We start from the raw sequence: 23,079 nt of genomic DNA, 5'->3' as shown, positions 1-23,079 counted from the left end.
GGAGTGTCCCTAACCTCCCCCCAAAATAGGAATAAGCGAGGGTTAGGTAAATAACTGCACGTTTTACAGACAGGAAGGAGCTCAAGGTTTGAACCCTAGCAGCTCTCGGTGCCCCAGGGAAAGACCAGAAATACTGCCAGACGTGGTCACTCTGCTCCCCCCCTCAAAAAAAAAAAAAAAAAAAAAAACCTCAACTGCCTATAATATACTATGTGTACAAAATTTTGCTTTAAAAAGACAAAACATAACATGCCACTCAATCATATGTATCTTTGTAACTTTGTAATTCACAGTGATCAATAAAAATACATTAAAATAAGTAAACAGACAAAAGAGCCAGGAATGTACTCAATTGCAGAGCATTTGTCTTGCACGTGTGAAGCCCTGAATCTGACCCCTGGTAGGAAAAATAAAGAATCAATAAAAGGGCCAGAGTGACAGTACAGTGGGCAGGGTGCTTGCCTTCCAAGCTGCTGACCAGGTTGAATCCCCAGCACATGTGGTCCTCCAAGTCTCCCACACGTAATCCCATAGGCAGGAGTAAGCCCCGAGCACTGGCAGGTGTGGCCCAAAAATAAAAATGAAAGTAATTATGTCTAAAGACAGGTAAAAAGGTAAAGAGATGGAAAAAGATATACAACACTATAATATAATACTGATATTAGAGCTGGTTTATAATATCAAGGAATGGAAACTGCTGAAGGCTATCAACACAAAAACTATCTCATAATAATTACAGGGTCATCACAATTCTAATGTCTACTCTTCAAAGAGTTTCAATGAGCAGGGGAGATAGAGAGTAGTCAGGAGCACACACTTTGCATGTGGCTGGACCTGAGTTCAAACCACGAGGTTCCCTGAGCACCAGTAAGTATAGCCTAGAAAGCATCTGGGAACCCGGAGGTGATCCAACAGTTGTGAGCATCAGAGCTGGAGAACTCCACAATCCTAGGCCCCAACTTTGAGCCATCCTGCCAACTAGCCAAAGATGACTGGGAGTATACCCTAGTCTAAGCACACAACCCCCAAATCTACACATACAAAGAGCCCAAGGTACTTTGGGGAAAAAAAAAAAACTGAAAAGAGAATACAATAAAAACATTACAGGTCTTGGGCTGGTACAGAAGGTAGGTTGTTTGCCTTACACATGGCTAACCTGGGCTCAATCCCCAACATCCCGTAAACCCAGCAGGCGTGATTCCTGAGCATACAGCCAGGAATTCCTGAGCATACAACTCCTGAGCACTGTCGGGTGGGACCCCAAAAAAATAGAATAAAATGTTACAGAGCTGGACATTAACAGCCCCTCTTTCAACAAATGAATAGAGCAAATCCACAAAAATCAGTCAGTATAGAGAGGACTTGACCCCCTCAACCAACGTGACCTACTTCGCAGTTACAGAACTTGCTCAATGGCAGCAAAAATACATACTATTATTCTTGCACATGAAAAAAGACAGATCTGACATTGACTATGCCACTGAGGCCAGGGGCTGGAACATGAGCCGAAGCAGGGTTTTCCCTCCAGCATTCCCAGGACTAGACTCTGTCCCAACTCTCTACACCCCACCGCGCACCCCAATGTCTCCACTCAGTCCTTAACCTGAACCACACCAAAACTCTTGGCCCACCACCTATGGCAATAACCATCTCACCATATTGGGCCACATTCCATCAGTGCCTGCGTTGGGAGCCAGGCAGACTTGGGAAGAGGGGGCCACAGTGGCAATCAGCCTTGTACTAGGACTGGAAGGCTGGTCTGTTATGTGTATGAAAGACAACTCAACAGGGTCCAGGAGGCCACCCCAGACCCAAGTACCATAAGCACCCTGGCACCAAGATGGCTTGCCCATAGAGCTGGCTTCTGCTCCAGGCTGAGAGCAGGCCTTGGAGATCTAGCCAAGGCCCACATTTCCATTTCAGACAAAGCCCAACAAACTACACAGCCAGAACTTAATTTAACTGATCAAAAATTAACTTAAAAAAAAAAACACAAGGGGTCGGGGGCTGTAGTGATAGCACAGCGGGTAGTACGTTTGCCTTGCACACAGCTGACCCGGGTTCGATTCCCAGCATCCCATATGATCCCCTGAGCACTGCCAGGGGTAATTCCTGAGTGCAGAGCCAGGAGTAACCCCTGTGCATCGCCGGGTGTGACCAAAAAGGAAAAAAAAAAACCAATGGGGGAGTCAGAGCAACAGTACAACGGGTAGGGAGCTTGCCTTGCATATGGTCAATCTGGGTTCAATCCCCAGTATCCCATATGGTCTCCTGAGCCCTGTCAGGAGTGATCCCTGAGCGCAAAGCCAGGAATAAGCCCTGAACACAGCCAGGTGTGGCCCCAAAACAAATAAAACACTTAGGAGAGGTTGGGGAATCAGTGGGGTAGGGAGTAGGACAGTATATATACACCTTAGGGCCTTGGGTGTACATATACATATTTATTTGTTTCTTATTTTTTTGCTTTGGATTGGATGCCTTACTGGGAATAGTTGAGGTGCTGGTGAGGATGCAGAGAGACCACAGACAGGTTTTATGGCTTCTTCAGTTTCTAGCACTGAAGAAGGTGTGTGCTCTAGGATCGAGTTGAATGGTCATAGAACCACGTGGTGGATGTGGTACGACATAAACAAATGCTAACGGTGGGCATGGTATGACATAAATAAATGTGGAGGTGTGGGGCAGCATTTTCAAGACGTAACAAAACTTAGGACAAATAAACCATCTATACTTTTAAAAGCATGCAGTAAGAATGCTCCTCAGGAGGCTGTGCCTGGGAGCAAAGTTCAGCTTTGCTTCTAGAGAAAAAGTTAAGGTTCTGGATGACTATAGCCTCTGCAAGGTGACAGGGGCTGTAGAGCACACACCCTTGACATGAAAAAGGCCCTTAGGGCCTGGGGTGTATATATATATATATATATATATTTATATGTTTCTTATTTTTTTGCTTTGGATTGGATGCCTTACTGTGAATAGTTGAGGTGCTGGTGAGGGTGCAGAGAGACCACAGACAGGTTTTATGGCTTCTTCAGTTTCTAGCACTGGCTCTCATTATCTCATCAACTTCCAATAAATTCTTCTTGGTCAACATCGGTTTCTAGTCCATGAAACCAAGACATTGTAAATAGTGTGGTAGACTAAGAAAAAACTGCAACTGCTACAGAAATAGTCTGTTTTGGGGGAAAGGCAATATACAACTGTATGTGCTCCAGCTTTCTCAGGTCTCCTGACCCCTATTTTGTTTTCTTTTCTCTAGCCACACCCTGCAGAAGTCAGGAGTTACCCTGGCTTAGTGCTCAAAGTACCAATCCCAGGTCCCCTGCAGTCCTTAGAGTAACCTCCCAGCCCCTAAAAATAGTTAAAATGAGATTCAGTGAAGAGTAAACACATTCACTGGAGAATACTCCCCTTTTCATTTTCAGGCCACACCAGCTGTCTCAGGACTTACTACTGGCTCTGTGCTCAGAGATAGGGATCACTCCTGGAGAGGCTTGAGGACCACATGCAGCGCCACGGATGATCAAACCAGGTCAGTCACATGCAAAGCAAGCACCTTACCAGCCATGTTATCTGTCTCCAAGAATACTATCAACTTTTTTAAGAGCAAACTAAAATCAAATTCCTTTCATAATGACTGCACTAACACCGCCCCCCCATAGTAGTACTCCTTTACTACAGTGAAGATGACAGGAAGGTCACAGAAGGAAATGACTGGAGTTAGGCCACATCTTTTACCTGCCAGCTAGACTGACAGAACATTTCCAGTTTTTACTAAAAGTCTTACTAGCCCTCAGAGTTCATTTCTAAGTGGCCAAAATGTGCCAGGCACCACTTCACAGGACTTCCCATAAAATATCACCTAGGAAAATCTCATACTGTATACACACGTTCTTAGCTGGTCATTCTGTATTCTCTACAATTATTAAAACTCACATCTTCTCATCTTGACTGCAAATAATGAAAGGCCAACTCTCTTATTTATAAAATAACGCTTGTAGACAGCCACAAACAATGCAGAGATCTTTCTTACAACTCTTCCTAAGCAGTATCATCTACCTAATAGATTCCACTTTGGTATTTCCCCTTCCTTACACTTCTACACCTCTCCAAATGAACCTTTCACAATCTGTTGTTACTATTCACGACCTATTTCTTTCTTTGAGTTTTACTTTCTTTCTCTTTCTTTTTTTTTTTTTTCTTTTGAGGGGGACCACACCCAGTGATACTCAGGGGTTACTCCTGGCTCTAAACTCAGGAATTACTCCTGGTGGGCACAGGGGACCATATGGAGTACGAAGAACTGAACCCAGGTCAGCCACTTGCAAATACCCTACCCACTGTACTACTACTCCAGCCCCTCATTCTTTTTTTTTTTTTTTTTTTTTGCTTTTTGGGTCACACCCGGCGATGCACAGGGGTTACTCCTGGTTCTACACTCAGGAATTACTCCTGGCGGTGCTCAGGGGACCATATGGGATGCTGGGATTCGAACCCAGGTCGGCCGCATGCAAGGCAAACACCCTACCCGCTGTGCTATCGCTCCAGCCCCAGCCCCTCATTCCTTAAAAAAAAAAAAAAAAAAAAAAATACACCATGTTTAGGGCTGGGATAATAGTTCAAAGGGCTAAACACTGAGTACATGCTCTGCATATGAGAATTCCAGGTTCGGTACCCAGCACATCAGGAACAGATCCCGAACAATGTGGTGGGGAGAAGTCCCCAAGAACCAAAAGGTGTACCTCCCCCCAACCAAAAAGAAATTAAAAAAAAAATACACAAACATATATATACTGTGGGGGGGGAGGTGTGGTGTGTGTGTATATACAACTATACGTATGTGTATATATGTATATATACATATATACACATACATATATTGTGTTAGAAAATATACGTGTGCCAGCAAGATAGTATAGAGACCAAGGTGCATGCCTTGCATCCCTCAGACCCTGGATTGAATCCTAGATAACACATATGGTCCCCCAAGCATCACCAGAGCACAGAGCCAGGTAAAAGTCCTCAGCACCACCAGGTATGACACCCCGCCCCCGCCCCCTGGCAAAAAAAAAAGAAATCCACAAAGCAAGAAAGCATGTATATACACATGTATATGAATATGGACACCTGTACAGATAGTATCCATGCAGCAGACACAATTCTGACCATAGTGAATTCTTACACTGGCGTTAGGGAGACAATAAATCTTATCAGATACTATGAAAGCTACAAAGAAAAATCCAGATTTTAGAAGAACAGAGTAGGAGGACCCCATTTCTGAGGTAAAATCTCTCTGGTAATGTTTAATCAGAGATCTGGGGGCCTTCAGAAATAAGTATCTACTTAAGAGCAAAACTTAATTCTGACCATCACTAAGAATCCTGGTAACTATACATTATTCAGTATTAGCTACCTTTTTTTATTAAAGTCTGATGGAAAGTCTGAGATCTGAGAATTAGGAAACTGAACTCTTCCCAGAACAATATGAATTAAATTCACAAGTTTAAAATTTTCAAAGTAGTCATTGTTCCTACTTCAGTAATTTTAAGTGAAATATGCATTGGGTAATCAATGACTGTGGTATACAGAAGCAATAATTTCACTATATATGCATCAACCATATATTCATATAAAAGAAAATTATACAAAAACATAGTATCAATAAAGTAAGAAGCCAGAGAAACATTATAGGCCCTGTCTTACACATGGCCAACCCAGGTTCAATGCCCAGCACTCATATGGTCCCCCAAACCATGCCAGGAGTGGTCCCTGAGCACAGAGCCAGGAGTCATCCCTCAGTACCACTGGTGTGGCCCAAAAACAATAAAAAAAAAAAAATCAATAAACGATATTCTTTTTACTTCTTAAACTTTCCTAAGACTGCATGTATTAAATGTACAAGTCAAGAAAAATAAACTATTGTATCACAAGCATTTTCATTTACTGATTAACAGTACTGGGAAATAAAGCTATTAATATTCTTCTTGCTAAAACATTAGTTCAAAATACTCCTCTGAAAGATCAAAAGCAAAGATACTTCATAACTAAACAAAATTCCCCTTCTAAAAGTAACTAAAAATCTGAGGGGGTTAGGACTAAGCAGTAGTACAGCACTTGCCTTGCATGTGACTGACCCAGATTTGATCCCTGGCATCTCATTTGGCCACCCACACCTTGCCAGGAATGATCCCTGAGCACAGAACCAGGAGTAAACCCTGAGAACTGCAGGGTGTGGCAAAAAAAAAAATTGAAAATAAAATCACTTGTAAAAAAAATAAGAACTAATGATGTCAACACACATATATATGAACATAATACATATATACATATATATATATATATGCATGAAGCATCTTCCTCATTCTGCAAATACTTTCAGTTCAGATTTTCCCTTCAAAACCCCTCCTAACATCTCAATGTCACTGTCTTCTCTTCTCTGTCCTGTATGTTCTTACCTTCAGGAGGTCCTTGCAGCTGTCAAACCCAATGTCCACAAGAATGCTTTTCACCTTTTTCCGTACCTTCCTGATGTTGTCAAGATTTTCCACAGGAATTTGAAACATTTTTGAAATTTTCCTTCAAAGAGAGTAAGACAAAACTGTAATAAGTATGTGTATTTTTAAAAAGATTATGTTGGGGGGGTGGAGAGAGATATGGGAGAGCCGGGTCCAACCCTCAGCACTTCAGGGTCCCCATCCCCCAGCACCACCAGGAGTGATTCCCCCAGCAATGGGCCTGCAACAGTGCCAAGTATGGTCAAAAAAAAAAGCCCTCCCAAACAAAATACAAAAAAATAGGGTTGGTGAAACACCGTGAGTTTTTTTTTTTTGCTTTTGGGGTCACACCCAGCAATGCTCTGGGTTTACTCCTGGCTCTTCACTCAGTAGTTACTCATGGCGGTGCAAGGGGACCATATGGGATGCCGGGATAGAATCTGGGTCAGCCATGTGCAAGGCAAACGCCCTACCCGCTGTGCTATTGCTCATGCCCCACTATGAGTGATTTTCAACAAACTATGCTGACAACTAGATAGCCAGACGCATTAAAATTAGTTGATTTCTTTCCTTAAGTCATGTATATAAAATTAATCCAAAATGCAAATACTTTTTCAGTAAGAGTTAAAACTTTAAAACTCCCTTAGAAGAGACTACAGACATAAATAAACATGGATTCTTAGATAACACTCCCGAAAGCTTCAGCAACAACTACTACTAAGTTCAACCTACAAAATAAAACACTTTTGTGCTTCGATGGAAAGACAGTATATGTATAAACAATACTTTATAAGGAACTTTTATCTAGATTAAAGAATTCTTATAAATTATTAACAGATAACCCAGTTTAGGGGCTGGAGTGATAGCACAGTGGGTAGGGCATTTACCTTGCACACAGCCAACCTGGGTTCAATTCCCAGCATCCCACATGGTCCCCCGAGCACTGCCAGCAGTAATTCCTGAGTGCAAAGCCAGGATTAACCCCTGTGCATCGCCAGGTGTGACCCAAAGAGCAAAAACAAAAAAGATAACCCAGTTTAAAAATGGACAAACCAGCAAAGAAAATTATTACTCAAAACAATATACTAATGGCCATTAAGCACATGAAAAAATGTTAAACATTCGCTATGAAAAATAAATAATAAAACCACAAGGAGAGAGGCCAAAGCGATAGTAGATAGTACAGCAGATAGGGCATTTGCCTTGCATGTGGCTGACACAGGTTCAACCCCCCACATCCCATATGGCCCCCTGAACACGGCCAGGAATGATTCCTGAGAGCAGAGTCAGGAGTAACCCGAGTATTGCCAGGTGTAACCCAAAAAGCAAGGGGGACAGTAACCACACACACAAGGAGCTACTAATTCACACCTAGCAGGATGGGTCAAGTGTGAAAAGAAAAGGGGCCTATCACAAAGAAACTAGATCTCATCCACTGCTGGTAGTCATGAATGACAACACAACCCCTCTGGAAAACAATCCAGCAGTCCCACAAAAAGATTAAACAGAAAACAATCACATGAACCAGCAATTCCAGCAAGGAGAACTTAAAAACAAGCATTCACACACAAAACCTTATAAAATGTTCACAGCAGCTTTACTTAGAATAGCCAAAAAGCAGATACAACCCAAATGTCTATCAACTGGTCAATGTGGTCTAGCCTTCGGGTATCTGGCATTAAATGGAAGTACTAAAACAGGCCACAATGTGAAGAACCAAGAGGAACATTCTGTTAAGAGAAAGAACCAACACACCAAGGACCACAAACTGATTCTATTTATATGAAGAGTCAGAAGGGATAAATCTAGAGAATAAAACAGGAGTGTAGCTGCCTGGGCCTGAGGTGAACTAGCACGTAGTGGCTAAAGGGAAAAGGTCTTCTTTTAGGAATAATGAAGATGCTCAAAAATCAGATAAGATGACGCATATACAACATTGTGGCAGAGCCAGAGCCATAGTATAGCAGGCAGGACATTCACCGTGCACGTGGCAACTCAGGTTTTATTCCCTGCACCCCACATGTGGTACCCCCAGCACCACAGGAGTAACCCCTGAGCAACTCCAGATGTGGCCTAAAAACAAACCCCCAAAAAAGTGTATGCAACTCTGAAAAGAAATCATTCAGTTGTCGGGGCCAGAGCGATAGCACAGCGGGTAGGGCGTTTGCCTTGCACGCGGCCGACCCAGGTTCAATCCCCGGCATCCCATATGGTCCCCCAAGCACTGCCAGGAGTAATTTCTGAGAGCAAAGCCAGGAATAACCCCTGACCATTGCTGGGTGTGACACAAAAAGAAAAAAAAAATCATTCAGTTGTATATTTTAAGTATGTTTTATGATATACAAATCACATTTTGGGAGGAGCCACACCTGGCAGTGGCAGGGCACAGGGGAACTAACGGGGTGCCAGGAATCAAACCCAAGTCAGCTGCATGCAAGGCAAACAGCTTACCTGCTCTACTATCACTCTATCCCCTCATATCTTTTTTTGTTTGTTTTTGGGGGGTCAAACCTAGTTGCTGCTCAGAAATCATTTGTAGTGAAGCTTAATAACCATATGCAGTGCTAGAAAATTAAACCTGGGGAGCTGTGTCCAAAACAAGCATCTTCTCCACTATACTATCTCTCTGGTCCCTATAAATTACATCTTAATAAAATTCTTAAATTAACTGAAAAGAGGAACTGGAAGATAGCACTCTCAGGTTTTATCCCTGGCACCCCACTTCCAGGAGTAATTTCAGAGTACAGAGCCAGGAGTAACCCCTGAGCACTGCCAGGTATGGCACAAAAACAGAAAATAAAACAAGCAAAAAACCTGAAAAGGTATAAAATTAAAACACACCCTATGGCATTTGAGTGGAGTAAAAGAAAGAGGAGACTTTTTTTTTTTTTTTTTGCTTTTTGGGGTCACATCTGGTGATGCACAGGGGGTCACTCCTGGCTCCAGACTCAGGAATTATCCCCGGCGGTGCTCAGGGAACCATATGGGATGCTGGAAATCGAACCCGGGTCGGCCGTGTGCAAGGAAAATCCCCTACCCGCTATACTATTGCTCCAGCCCCAAGAGGTGACTATTTTTAACATACAACAAAATAAAGCTATATGCTGTAACTGAGTACATCAATACCAATACATACTATAAACATAGGACCTGCATTGGAGCACTGTCCTCCCATTGTTCATCGATTTGCTGAGTGGGCACAGTAACATCTCCATTGTGAGACTTGCTGCTACTATTTTTGGCATATCGAATATGCCACAGGTAGCTTGCCAGGCTCTGCCGTGCGGGCGGGATACTCTCGGTAGCTTGCCGGGCTCTCCGAGAGGAACGAAGGAATCAAACCCAGGTCAGCCATGTACAAGGCAAACGCCCTACTGGCTGGGCTATTGCTCCAGTAGTATAATAACTTTAAAAATGTTTTTAAATATTGTAACTATCCCCTAAAAACCAGAAAGCAGTAATATACCCTATAAAGCCCAACTTTCATTTCTAAACACCACCTTCCATTAAAACGAACCAGGCTTCTTTGAACGAATGGCTGATTATAGGTCTGGGCCATGGACAAAATGAAAACAAGATAAAACTAAAATGTCTCATGCCAGAAAGTAAGTTGCTCAAATAGTGAGACATGCCAAAAGGCATACAAGTTGTCAACTTCAAAAAGGTCCCACAGCCAAAACTGGAATAACTTGGGCATTAAATACTAGTATTATCAAATTATAACCTATAACAAACGAAATTTTCCATAGATAATACACTAACTCCCATTCCATACTCTTAAAGATGAACTTGAGAGCCAGAATGGTAGTACAGCAAGTGGGAAAGACACTTGCCTTGCCCTCAACCTCCCTGGCACCCCATAAGGTTCCCAAATCATACCAGGGATGATCCCTGAGCACAAAGCCAAGACTAGATCTGAGTACTGCCAGATGTGCCCCCCACAAAAAAAACCTGATACTCCTCCCACAAAAGATGGGGGAAACCTTGACAAACAAATATAGTGAAACAAATGCCAAGTGCTGCCAAGACTAGACCACAAAAAGACAACTCTCATCAGCCTGCTCTGTGGACCAGTTCTGTTCAATCCTGACACCACATGCTGAGGAAGCTCACTGGGACACAGAGAGAGAGGCGCCCCAAAGATTCCGTATCTTCACCAGTCAGAAATATAAAGAACTCCTAAGGCCCTGAGCTGTCAAGGCACCTGCTGCCTTTCACTCTTCTCAGGTGAGCTCCAAGACACTGCCCAACAGAAACAAGTCTCTCCCTGCTCCCATCTGAATCCTGATGGAACAAGACCTGTAAGTGAACTGTTTCCTTTTACAAGGTTTTGGAGTAGGTTTGGTGTCTGGCAATAACATCCAGGAGCCAGAGTCATAGTGAGCAGGTAGGGCATTTGCCTTGCAAGCAGCCCACCCAGGAGTAACCCCTGCACACTGCCAGGAAGCAAAATAATAACACAATGTATAACCCATAAAAACATAAGCTTAAGTCATAGTAATAAAGCTTACTAAAAAAACTGAAAGCTGGTGAGGAATGAAGTATTTATATAGTTTTTATCAATCTCCCCCAATTACTACTAATAATCAGGGAGAAAAAAAAAGTAATTTCACAGAACTCTAGCAGCTAAGAACAAATTTAAAAAAGGAAAAAAATTTTCAGGCAGTGTTGATGGCAGAGCCTGGCAAGCTACCTGTGGCATATTCAATATGCCAAAAACAGTAACAATAAGTCTTACATGGAGATGTTACTGGTGCCCGCTCAATCTAATCAATGAGCAATGGGATGACAGTGACAGTTGAGGTCTGGGGAGGATTGAACCCAGGGTTTTTACAGGCAGGCCACTGTGTTCTAGTCCTTTAAACTATCTCCCTTCTTCCCAAAGGAAAATTCTAAGGTCTAAGCTAGAAAGTGTAAAATCAAGTAAGGGGTCAAAGAGACAGTACAGGAGCTGGAGCGATAGAACACAGGGTAGGGCGTTTGCTTGCACATGGCCAACCCGGGTTGAATCCCAGCATCCCATATGGTCCCCTGAGCACCGCCAGGAGTAATTCCTCAATGCAAAGCCAGGAGTAACCCCTGTGCATTGCCAGGTGTGATCAAAAAAGACAAAAAAAAAAAAAAAGAGAGAGAGAGACAGTACAGCTAGGAAGCTGCTTGCCTTGCACATGGCCAACCTGGGTTCAATTCCCAATATTGCAAGAAATGATCCCTGGGCACAGAACCAGGAGTAAGCCATAAGTATTGCAAAGTGTGGCCTAAAATTTAAAACTAAAGAAAAACTGGAAACAATGATATTCAAATAAAAAAAAATTAGGAGAAATGGGTGACAACTGACCCAAGAAACATTTACAAACTGATGACCATTACTAATGGGGTAATTAGAAAAACCATAATTTGAACATGTTTTACGGGAAATTTGAAAATATCTTCCAAGATTTTGTGATCATTTTAAGAGCCAGATACTGTACCGTGGGGCTGGAGCGATAGCACAGCGAGTAGGGCGTTTGCCTTGCATGTGGCTGACCTGGGTTTGATTCCCAGCATCCCATATGGTCCCCCTGAGTACCGCCAGGGGTAATTCCTGAGTGCAGAGCCATGAGTAACCCCTGTGCATCGCCAGGTGTGACCCAAAAAGCCAAAAAAAAAAAAAAAAAACCCACGATACTGTACCTCTTCTATGCCCTCCCCCAAGGATAAATGTGTTTTCCCTCCTAGGATCCTGTGGTGATTAGGGTCAATCACTGTACTCATCTCACCACACTGCAATCACCTACTTCTAATGTCTGCCCATTGAACTGAACGTTTTTTAGGGCAGGAAATATGATTTATCTGCATGTCAAGACCTATCATAATGCATAATACATAGCAAACATTCATAAAATGAACAAAAGGAATAAAAGAATCATAGGGCATGTGAAAAATGCTATGAAGTTAAAAGGAAAAATTACCAAAGACTGAAGGATGGAGTTCAAAACATCCCACATACATAGATCAGTATCATAAATGACAGAAGTCTAAAGGGAAAGTAAGTGAAACAGGGAGACAATCACAAAGTGAGGTAATAAATTATGGGAGAGTGTGAAGGACATAAATCTTTTAGAAGCTTGATTTGAAACAAGTTTTCCGGGAAGTTGCCTATATGAAAAGCATATCTTTGGATCAGAGAAGAGACTGGGGGTGGCTATCTAGCACTATCATCTAGCACTATCAGACCTGGGGAAATAGAAAAATCATAAGAAATAAAGTAAAACAATAAAATTTAAAGCAAAATGCAGTTAACTGGGTTCTAGCCTTCAAAAGCAGACTCAAACTGGGAAGCTGTCAACAATCTCATGACGCATTTCTAAAAACTAAACACAAGGTCATTTTCAAGCCCAGGCTGGCTTCTGTGGCCAGTACAAGTCTCAACAAAACTGAGTTATATGAGTTCCACTAACAAGCCTGCTTTTATTTCCTCCTTAAGTCCCACTAATAGCTCTTTTTTGGAGTTCTTTCCCCAAAACTGATGGCTAAACAGAATGGTCAAGGTGAAAATATCATCCACAAATAAATAAAACTCGCAACGAGCAGTTAGGCCTTACATAGCAAGAGCTAATCTTACTCAGGGTTTTGAGAAGGAAGGAGCTGCAGGGCCACGGAACTTCCACAAGAGAAGCTGCAGACACTGACAATCATTTGGCTGACAGAAAACTTGTTTTCGCCATGGATTATCCATTCTATGATGCAAGATTCCATACAGATACCAATGGATTAACGAGGAAATAAACTTTCATATTTATGAATCCTTTATTGGTGTTATTTGTCACATGTTCTTAGAACTCCATTAAAACAGTATCCTTACCATTACGAAAGGCAAGCTACCACCAACACACTCATCAACCTCAGTTCACATGAAATTACCTCTAATTTTACAGCTTGTGGTAGACATGGAACTACCAAACATTCCACTAGCATGCACAAGAAACTATTTCCCGGGGAGTGCTTGAAAGGTGTCTTTGGTTCCTTTTTAGAATCATCACTGTAGCACTGTCAACCGTTGCTCACTGATTTACTCCAGCGGGCATCAGTAACGTCTCCATTTTGGCATATCGAATACACCACGGGTACCTTGCCAGGCTCTGTCATGCAGGTGGGATACTCTCGGTAGCTTGCTGGGCTCTCCAAGAGGGGCGGAGGAATCGAACCCGGGTTGGCCCGGGTGCAACCCTACCTGCTCCAGCCCAATCGTTCTTGTACCTTAGCTCTTTAAAATCATGAGCTTTCTACACCAGATACTTTTAACAATTCCACGAGAATACAAACATGCTTTCAGACACAGAAAAAGGAATTGGTTTTTTACCAAACTTTGATATTAGCATAGAAAAAAAAAACACTTGAACTACCAATGTTTATGGAAACATGAGGAAACTTTATTTTAATGGCTTCTGTACCTCTGTTGTTTGTAAACCGGCCTAATTTTTTCACTGAAATTGGCCGAGGTTTGTAAGATAAAGCCTTGCATTCTCTGAACTTCACTTTAGTTTCAGGCTCTAGTTCCGCAGCTCTTCCTAGTAGTACCGATTTTGAACTTAAGAATCTGCACTTTAGAGTCATCATCATTTAATAGCCTGTTAAGGAAAATCTACACTCCAGCACTCCAGAGACTAAATTCATTCAGGTAGTGAACACCACGTCACTTTTTTTTTTTTAATTCATTTATTTACCACGTCGCTCTAAAGCACAGATCTCCGAGGCAATACCGGGGGGGGGGGGTCAATTCTAGGCCCCCAGCTGCCCGTCAGCTTGGTGACAAGGCATGAGCCTGTGTACCTGAAGTACAGAACACGAACATACGCGACTGCTACGAGACGCCCCCAGAACTGAGGCCGCCTTTCCAAACGGCAACAACACACCATATACGCGGCTCGGGCGGAGAAGTCCGGCGGGCGCCAGGCCCCGAGCTCGGTCCCAGCACGCACCCACCCGCACGGGGCAGCTCTGCCCCGCGTCTCCCAGCAGACACTGCCGGGGGCGGGCGGGGGGCGCTCGCCTGGGTCCGACCCCGGCACCGCCGGAGCGCCCCGAAAACCCCAGCCTGGAGAAGTTCCAGGGGCCCGGGCCGCCGCGGCGCGCCCCGGGGAGCCCCCGCCTGGCTCCGACGGCAGCTCCAGCAGGTGGGGTGCCCGTTAGGTCCAGGCTGCGCCGCGCCCACCGACGCCCCGCACGCCGCGGACCCGGGCTCACACCTGGCGAGCTACCCGGGCTCCGGCCCGGCCTCGCCCCGCGCCGGCCCCGCGCCGGCCCCGCGCCGTCCGGCCGCACAAAGGCCGGGCCGCGCTGCACCTGTGCGCCCGGGACTCCGCGGGCGCGGCGGGCAGTTCGCGCCCGCAGCCGGCGCGGCCCCGCGGCGCCCGGGCCGCCCCGCCCGCGCCCGCGCCCACCGGCACACGTGACCCGCCCGACGGCGCCCGGCGGGCCGCGAACTCGGCGCTCGAAGGTCGCGGCGCGGGCGGGGGCGGGGCGCGCGGGGCGGGGCCGCGGGCCGCGCGGGCCGGGGTCGGACCGGGCCGGGGGCGTCGCCACGGGCGCCGAGCTCTTACCTGCCGCGCGCCCGGGGCGCCGCCGCGTCGCCGCCGCCTCTCGCCGCCCACCGGCCGCGGCCACGCTCCGCCCGCCGGCGGGACCCCCGCGTCGGCGCGCCCACCGCGCGACCCCAGCCCTCCTCCCAGCGAGACCAGAAAGAGAAAATGGCGCTCGGTGGGCCTCCGGAAGTGACGCAGCCCTCATTTGCATGCCAGTGCAGTCAGCCAATGAGGGCAGAGTGTGCAAGGGCCCCCTAAGTACCGCCCCCTGGCCCCTGGGGCCCTTGCCTCGGGCTGGACTGGGAGCCCCGTGGTGAGAGGCCCCTCCCAGACCCCCTTAGCCCCCAATTGACTGGCCCTCAAGCCTCTCACCAGCATCTACAAACTCTCGTGAGAGTTTGAGGTGTGGTGACGTCATTAAAGAGGCGGGGAGAAAGCTTATAGCCACGTGACCATCACGTGGGCTTCAGACAGCTTTGCCTTCATTTGCATGAGACAGGGGCGGAGCTACTGGCAGCTGCAGGAATACTGGCCCCGCCCACGGCCTAGAGCCAATAGGAAACCAGCTGTGAAGAGAATACTGCCCTGCCATTGGAAAGTAGGGCTTGGCCTATCAAAACTTTGACAAGGGTGTCCTTGATTGACACCTCTTGGTTGGACAGTCTGGGTAGGGTCTCCTGGCTTCCTAGTTCTTTCCTCTGAAAAGACCACACCTTTCCTTGAGAATTCTGGTTCCTAAATGAGAGCCAACTCTGTGTTGAATGGGGAGAGTTAAGTGCATACATTTGTAAAAACTCTCCACTACCTTACAAGTTTGCTTTTCCCACATTGGTTTTCAGCGTGAAGCCACCCAACGACGTTCCTCATCGTGACCGGCACATGGCAGAGGAGCCTTCAAAATGGCTCCTCTGTCCACCCAGGCCTGCCTGGAGCCAGCAGCCGCGTGCGCCATGTGGTCTGTGGGCCTGCCCCGCGCCCCAACCCCCTGCCCTGGCCCTACTGTCCTCGCGCCCAGAACCCTGGGCCTCCTTCCCCCTGCACTCTCCACCACCCGCTCCCCTGATTCGGGTCGGTGATGACAAACAGGACAGACAGGAAATGAACGCTTGAATTAGTTCTAAGTCGGTGCCCGAAGACAGGTAGACGCGAGCTGACCACGCCGACCTTGCACTGCGAGAAACCAAGGCACAACTGAAGGACCTTGGCCCTGGTGGGGAACAGGGCCGGGCGGACCCAAGGCCCTTCCTCTGGCTCCACGGTGGGAGGGCGTGCAGGGGGAGCCCAGTCCAGACAAGGCTCGCAGGAGCCTGGAACTGTCCTCCTGCTCACTGGCCCCGGCCCCAGCCCGGTGACCCCATCACCGTGTCCTTCATGGAATTCCTTCCCTGCGCCACGCCTCCGTGGTCTCTGTTCGAGTGGCCTCCATGCAGGTTTCTGCTGACCTCTGTAGCAGATCCCACTATGAGCACACCCGGACACATGGGGAGGGTGTGTAGGTGCTCTTGGTCTTTCAAGATTGGTGTGTGTGTGCACACACCAAGTTCTGCTGTGGTCTACTAACTGCCTCAGTGAGGTTCTACCCAGAAATGCCATGTCTCCCTCATACATAGGCTACTTTAGTATAAATATTATCAATGGATGTAATAAAGCATATAAGAAGTGAGTTAAGTTTTTCCCAATATATTGGAAACATTTTGAGCATGTTGAAATTTTTTAATAACTAAACACCATCACTTTGGTCTTACCACTATCATTTCTTTTATTTGATTTGCCCCGTAGTTATACAATTACTCATCCCTTGGTCCATCAAAAACTTAGATATATGAGTACACCACATCCCTAAACACTTCAACACGTATATCCTGTCAATGACATTTAACAACACAATCAACAGCTTGGACGTGAGCAGACGTGTCCACAGAAGGAGCAGCATGACCCAGTGGACTCAGGGCCCACATTTTCAAAGACTCTACAAAGTGCAAGAAAATGGTGGTCACTGAACATCAAAAACTGGACAGTAGGACTTTCTGCTGGGCAAGTCACAGCACAAACACTTAATTCTGCTTCTCAGCCAACTTGGCCATGGGTACAATGACAGATACTTTCGTTCTAAAGTAAACATGTTTGCTGAACTTACCCCCAGCTTCTCATCTGCCATCCCCTATAATCACAGTCAGCATTTGAGAGTAAAGAGTGTAATGTAGGTGGCCAAAGAACAAGAAAAATCTTAAACTGGTCCCAGAGCCCAACATACCTGCCCAAAAGCACCTTTGTACACATTGGGAAAGTGGGAAGCCCTCCAAATTCTGAGTGGCCCAGCTCCCTGATGAAAGTACCTCTGTTCAGTACTCCTGAGAGAATAAGAGTCCTTTCTCTGGGCATGCCCCGCCCCAGCATCAGGACACTGATTTGGTGAGCAGATGAGGCTAGATTCTGCTTCTGTCTCTAGTACGCATGACTAGCTCAAGGATATATCAGTAGTCTGACTAGTTGACACACAAAGAGACAATTGTGCATGCCCATCTACAATAAATCAATTGCCAAGATTAATTTAAAACCTCTGTTGAACAAGGAAATGGTTCCTTGTTCCTTTGTGAATAACTCACATGTAACTTAGTTTTTCTTGACTTTGTTCAGTATGTGTGTTGTGGGAGTACTAGGTACCAAGGAGATGGTGATGAACAGAAAGCAAAGCAGAAACAGCCCTACCTTGAGTTTATATTTCAATGTGGGACTAGCATCTCTAGTGAAATAACTGCACGATGAAATTTTAGCTGGAGGAGGAGGTAAAGGCTTCCGAAGTGAAATTCTCCAAGCTTCTAGATAGGCTTGTCCACAACGGCAACCTTGAGAGACAAGTAGTCAGACAAAAGTAGTGAGAGGCAGTCAATATGAATCCAGTCAGCAGAATAGCCTCAGCAAAGGCTGTCCTGGAGAGTGGTGTGGCTCTCCACCACAAGTGACCAGGAACCAGAATGGCTCGTGTATAGCAAACAGAAAGAACAATCTTTTGAGGGACGACCAGGAACCACAGAATAACACCATTTGTGTCTTTTTAAGGCTGATTGGAAGCTAATGAACTAATTTCAGTGTGTGTTGATAGAATCAAACATGATTTGAAAAGTACAGGGGCGGAGAGATAGTACAGTGAGTACGGTGCTTGCCTACTCAGATTCAATCCCAGCCTCACATATAGTCTCCTCAGCCAGGAGTGGTCCCTGTACAGAGCCAGGAGTAAGCCCTGAGAACCTCTGGGGAAAAGGAAGAAAGGAAGAAATATGAAAGAAAGAAAGAAAGAAAGAAAGAAAGAAAGAAAGAAAGAAAGAAAGAAAGAAAGAAAGAAAGAAAGAAAGAAAGAAAGAAAGAAGGGAGGGAGGGAGGAAGGAAGGAAAGAAGGAAGGAAGGAAGGAAGGAAGGAAGGAAGGAAGGAAGGAAGGAAGGAAGGAAGGAAGGAAGGAAGGAAGGAAGGAAGGAAGGAAGAAGGTGAGAGAGAGGAGAAAGAGGAAAAGAGAAGGAAGGAATGAGGGAGGAAGGAAGGGAGGGAGGGAGGATTGAAGGAAGGACAGAAGGAAGGAGTAGTGGCTATATCATGGAATAAGGAATGATGATAGAGAAAGGGTGGGTGTAAGAATATGGAATTATCAGAGTGGTCCAGGTAGAATATGATGGTGATCTGAAACTGTGGTAGGAATTGTACCACTGACAAGCATGGGAAGCAGACAGCTTTTAGATCTATTTGGGTAAGCTAGAAGACTTGATAGTACCTTGGACATGATTGTGAAGAAGCTATAGAGATAGTGAAACTGACCATGGACAGTGGAAACACCAAGGATAATGAGGCCAGTGCTAGTAAGGCTCTGATTTGGAATAGAATTGAAATCACACACACACACACACACACACACACACACACACACACACACACAAAGCTTGCAGTCAATTGCTGAAGATCAAATTCTGGGCCTCATACATGTAGGACTAGTGTTTTACCAGAGTCACATCCCTGGTTCTATTAAGGGTGCCTGGACCAGAGAGAGCAGGGGCTAAGGCAGTGGCCTTGCATGAAGCTGGTGCTGGTTAGATCCCCGAGCCTCTTTAAGGTCCCTGAGCACAGAGCCCAAAGTAAGACCTGAACACCATTGGTATGATCCCCCCAAAAAAAAAACAAAACAAAAACTAGATAAGTGGAAATATGGGTCTGGGTCTAAAAGAGAGACTGGGGTAGAAATACAAAGTTTCAAAATATGGATGATAACTCAAGCCATGAACAAGGTTGAGAGTATAGAGTGAAATAAGCACTAGACTTTATTTAACAGAACCCTCTACTCCATGAGTCTATTATTTTAATATGATGATAAAGTTAAAATACAAATCACTTTTAGACAAATACTTTCCTATATTTACCATTGGGACTCCGCGCGAGGCTGTTTTCACTTGGGGCACCCCAGAGGGGAGTGGGTGAGTGTGAGAACCCTCCCCGCCCCAAGGGACCCAGCCCCAGCAGCCGACCTCCACTACCCAACCGCCACCACGCTCCAGGCAGCTTTCTGGACACATTCTACGACACTTTCTACCCATTTTCCATAATTACACACCATACTTGATGGAGTTCAGACAGTAGGCAACAAATCATAGAGAGTAATATATATATATATATATATATACGTATATATAATATATATATGCCTTTCGGAGAGCCCAGCAAGCTACTGAGAGTATCCCACCCAACAGAGCCTGGCAAGCTTCCCGTGGTGTATTCGATATGCCAAGAACAGTAATGATAGGTCTCATTCCCCTGACCCTGAAAGAGCCTCACATCATTGGGAAAGATGAGAAAGGAGAGGCTGTTAAAATCTCAGGGCTGAGAGGAATAGAGATGTTACTGGTGCCCACTCAAGCAAATCGATGAATAACGGGATGACAGTGATACAGTGATATTTATCATTACAAATAAGATAATGGAAACTTGTAAATTACACAATTAGTTCATTTTATGGAATAATTAGCGAGCAATAGATCCCAGACACAATATAATTCTAGAAGTAATTTCTTTAGAAGAAACTGATCCAATTAATTTAGGTGATCTTAATGAGGGATTGCAAAATTACCGGGAGAGTAAAGCTTGGCATACTGCAGTACCAGTATAACTCATCACACAGTTTAATGGTAAACAGAACCAAACAATAGGGGAAATAATAATCAGTGGACTAGTAACTAGTTTGCAGTGATACCAATCTGGGGGGGGGGTGACCAACTCAGGCAAGCCTAGTCAGAAAAGTGATGTCTTTGCTGAAATCTGATGGGCAGAATGTCAGAAGCAAAAGAGAGAAAGAGAAGGCGGGGTGGGGGAAATAAAAAATTAAAGAAGCCAAATCTAGTTACTAGTATAAGGAAGAGGCAGCTGGAAAATGAACTAGGGATAGATTATGCCCTGTTACAGAGAATCCATTTATTCTGACTAACAATGGTGCCCTGGAACGGTTTAGAACAAAGGGGTGATATTAATAGGTGTATGCTTTGGGATTGGGTGGGGTGGAGAGGGTGGTGTTCCTGATCCCAGTGAGAGAATGCTCACAGAAACATGCAGAAATAATTCTGACATAGGTGCCCAGTTGCTGGCTAAGTTAACACGTAGAGTCACCACAACAGGACCTAGACAAGAACCAAAGACACATTGAATATATTCAAGTGGAGATTATCTGCCTCCCCCTTTCCATGGGATTTGAAAATATTTTAATTCAATGGCTATTTTCATAATGGTTTTCAGAATTTCTTAGCAAAAATCTATAACCCTTACCCTGACTTTAGTTGCTGGAAAGATGTGATTTTCTTCCATACTCAGGGCATCCTGACTCAAAAAGTACACAGCCGTTGTAACTCACAATATTCTGGAATATTAAAAGGACCAAAGGGTCCTTAAATTAACACTAGCAAACATTCTAGAACCTGGGAGAGCAGAAGTACTCTGTGAATCCATGTGGTCACACCTTCCCCTCAAGAACCCAACCAGCGGAGGGAAGGCCCATTCCTGTGTGTATTTCTGCTCAGCCTGGTGTACACACACAGCGGCTCTCAGGGACTATGCTACCCTATCATGGCAGATGAAGGCCACCTTCCTGTCCCGTCCTGCGGGACAGGTCAACGTGGATAGCCGGGAGAGGGTGCTTGAGTGAAAAGGAGACAGACACAAGAAGAAAGAGACAGACACAGACAGACACAGACAGACACAAGAATGTGAGAAAGCTCCAACTTTATTTCTCCTAAGTTAGTCTTTTATAATTGATTATATGAGGAAGTGGGCAGAATGGGAGAATAGCAAAGAATACAAACGTTTAATGAAACTGGATGTGGGCCCCGATGGCAGTTTCCCTGAGCATTGTTCTGCAACCTTTCCCAAGAAGCGGTTGTTCCTTAGTTACAGGTCAGTTTGTACTGACATATTGGTTCCCAGGCATTGGTTTCCGGCACCTTTCCAGAGTGTCCTAAGCACGTACATGTTCTTTAACCCAAAAATGATTGAGAAAAGTGCTCTTCAACTTTGATGGGAGCCTTTTCCCTCTCCCTAATGACATCAAATGCAGCAGTGAAACTCCAGAGTTGTGGGTTCAATGAGTATGGAGTGCAACAGTGGAAAATTGCTCCCTTCTTGGCCTCCCCAGCAAGGGAACAAAAAGACGAAAACTAACGTATGGATGGTAAAAAATGGCCCGTTTAATGCAGAGTTGTTAGATACTTATAGAACATCTGAAGGGGGTTAAGGTATAGGATTGCATGTAAGTGTGATAATTTACACCTAAAATATTTCAGTGGAGACAATTCTCTTGGAGGACTAACTCAAGGAGACGCTCTGTCTCCTAGGGACATCTATATTGCTTTTCTCTTTCCCTTTAGTTGTATATATTAAACAATTAGGTTTTCGATTCCTCTGCCCCTCTCGGAGAGCCCGACAAGCTACCGAGAGTATCTTGTCCGCATGGCAGAGCCTGGCAAGCTACCTGTGGCGTATTCGATATGCCAAAAACAGTTAACAACAAGTCTCACAATGGAGATTTTACCGGTGCCCGCTCGAGCAAATCGATGAGCAATGGGATGACAGTGATACGGTGATACAGTGATTAATAACTTGCAGTTATTTGGATAAACACAGTAAGAGATATAAATCCCAAAACTTAGTTCTCTGGGCTCTGAGAGCAAGCAAATCTATTACTGTAAATCCCAGACAAGTCCTCAGGCTGGATTACCTTGTCCTTCCCCATGAGGATCCTGTCTCTTAAGTCATAACAGCTTGCATCAAGACCATGCTTTTATGCTTTCTAGACTGTCCCATTTTGATGCTGGGGTAACTTTGCCACTTGCCCTGAGTCCATCCCAGTCCCACAGCAGGACCTCCCATTGTGGGGTGTTAGAAACTACAGCAACTGAAGCCTGAATCAAGTAATTATGCAGATGCCCAGGAGTAGATATATTGCAGAGTCAACCAACTTCCAAATATTAGGAGCATAGAACATATATGAGCATAGAAGCACAGGAGCATAACAGTCTTGCAGTGTTTAAGCACAGAACATTGCTCTCTAGTAAAATATAAAAAGGTTAAAGGGGAAATAGAAAAGCAAGTAATTCACTTCAAAAACAAAGTCCAGAGTTACCAGAAGTTTTGACTTGTAAGTAACCATGATTGATTTGGGTAATGAAACAATGAGAGGCAAAGCACAAAGGAAAGGTTAAAGATAAACTCAGGGGAATAGGGGTGCTTGCAAGAGCACGGTAAATTTCTCTTGGAGGAGGAAAAGGGGCAATTCACTAATGAAGCCTAAAACACTTAGGGATAATATCCAGCAGAGCCACATTCACAGATGAATCCCAGGGCACAATTGAAGAAACATTTGGAATCACAGGAGAAAGAGGGGACCTCAGACCTCAGGGATCCCAGTGGGGCCTACCCTTAGAGATATGCTTGTGACCAAGATGCGCATGGCCACAGACACTCAGAGAACACCTTTTGTCCACAACTCTGTGAAGTGGGT

The 23,079-nt window shown here is 45.1% G+C and overlaps 1 protein-coding gene across 1 annotated transcript in view; it reads right to left on the bottom strand.

The window, feature by feature from the left end:
* The window catches only part of ADNP2 (ADNP homeobox 2), a 30,525-nt gene extending 15,340 nt beyond the window's left edge, over positions 1–15,185 (bottom strand). Inside the window, exons 1-2 of the mRNA XM_055125982.1 lie at positions 15,074–15,185; positions 6,453–6,573 (exon numbers count right to left, since the gene is read on the bottom strand). Of these exons, the coding sequence (XP_054981957.1) occupies positions 6,453–6,560 (108 nt within the window). The 5' untranslated portion in view covers positions 6,561–6,573; positions 15,074–15,185. The remainder of the gene's footprint in view (positions 1–6,452; positions 6,574–15,073) is intronic.
* Between the last annotated feature and the right edge of the window lie 7,894 nt (positions 15,186–23,079).

The sequence above is a fragment of the Sorex araneus genome, chromosome 2 (assembly GCF_027595985.1).
Source record: "Sorex araneus isolate mSorAra2 chromosome 2, mSorAra2.pri, whole genome shotgun sequence".
NCBI classification, from domain to species: domain Eukaryota; kingdom Metazoa; phylum Chordata; class Mammalia; order Eulipotyphla; family Soricidae; genus Sorex; species Sorex araneus.
The sequence above is the reverse complement of the archived record's forward strand: the minus strand, read 5'-3'. Positions and strand labels throughout refer to the sequence as shown.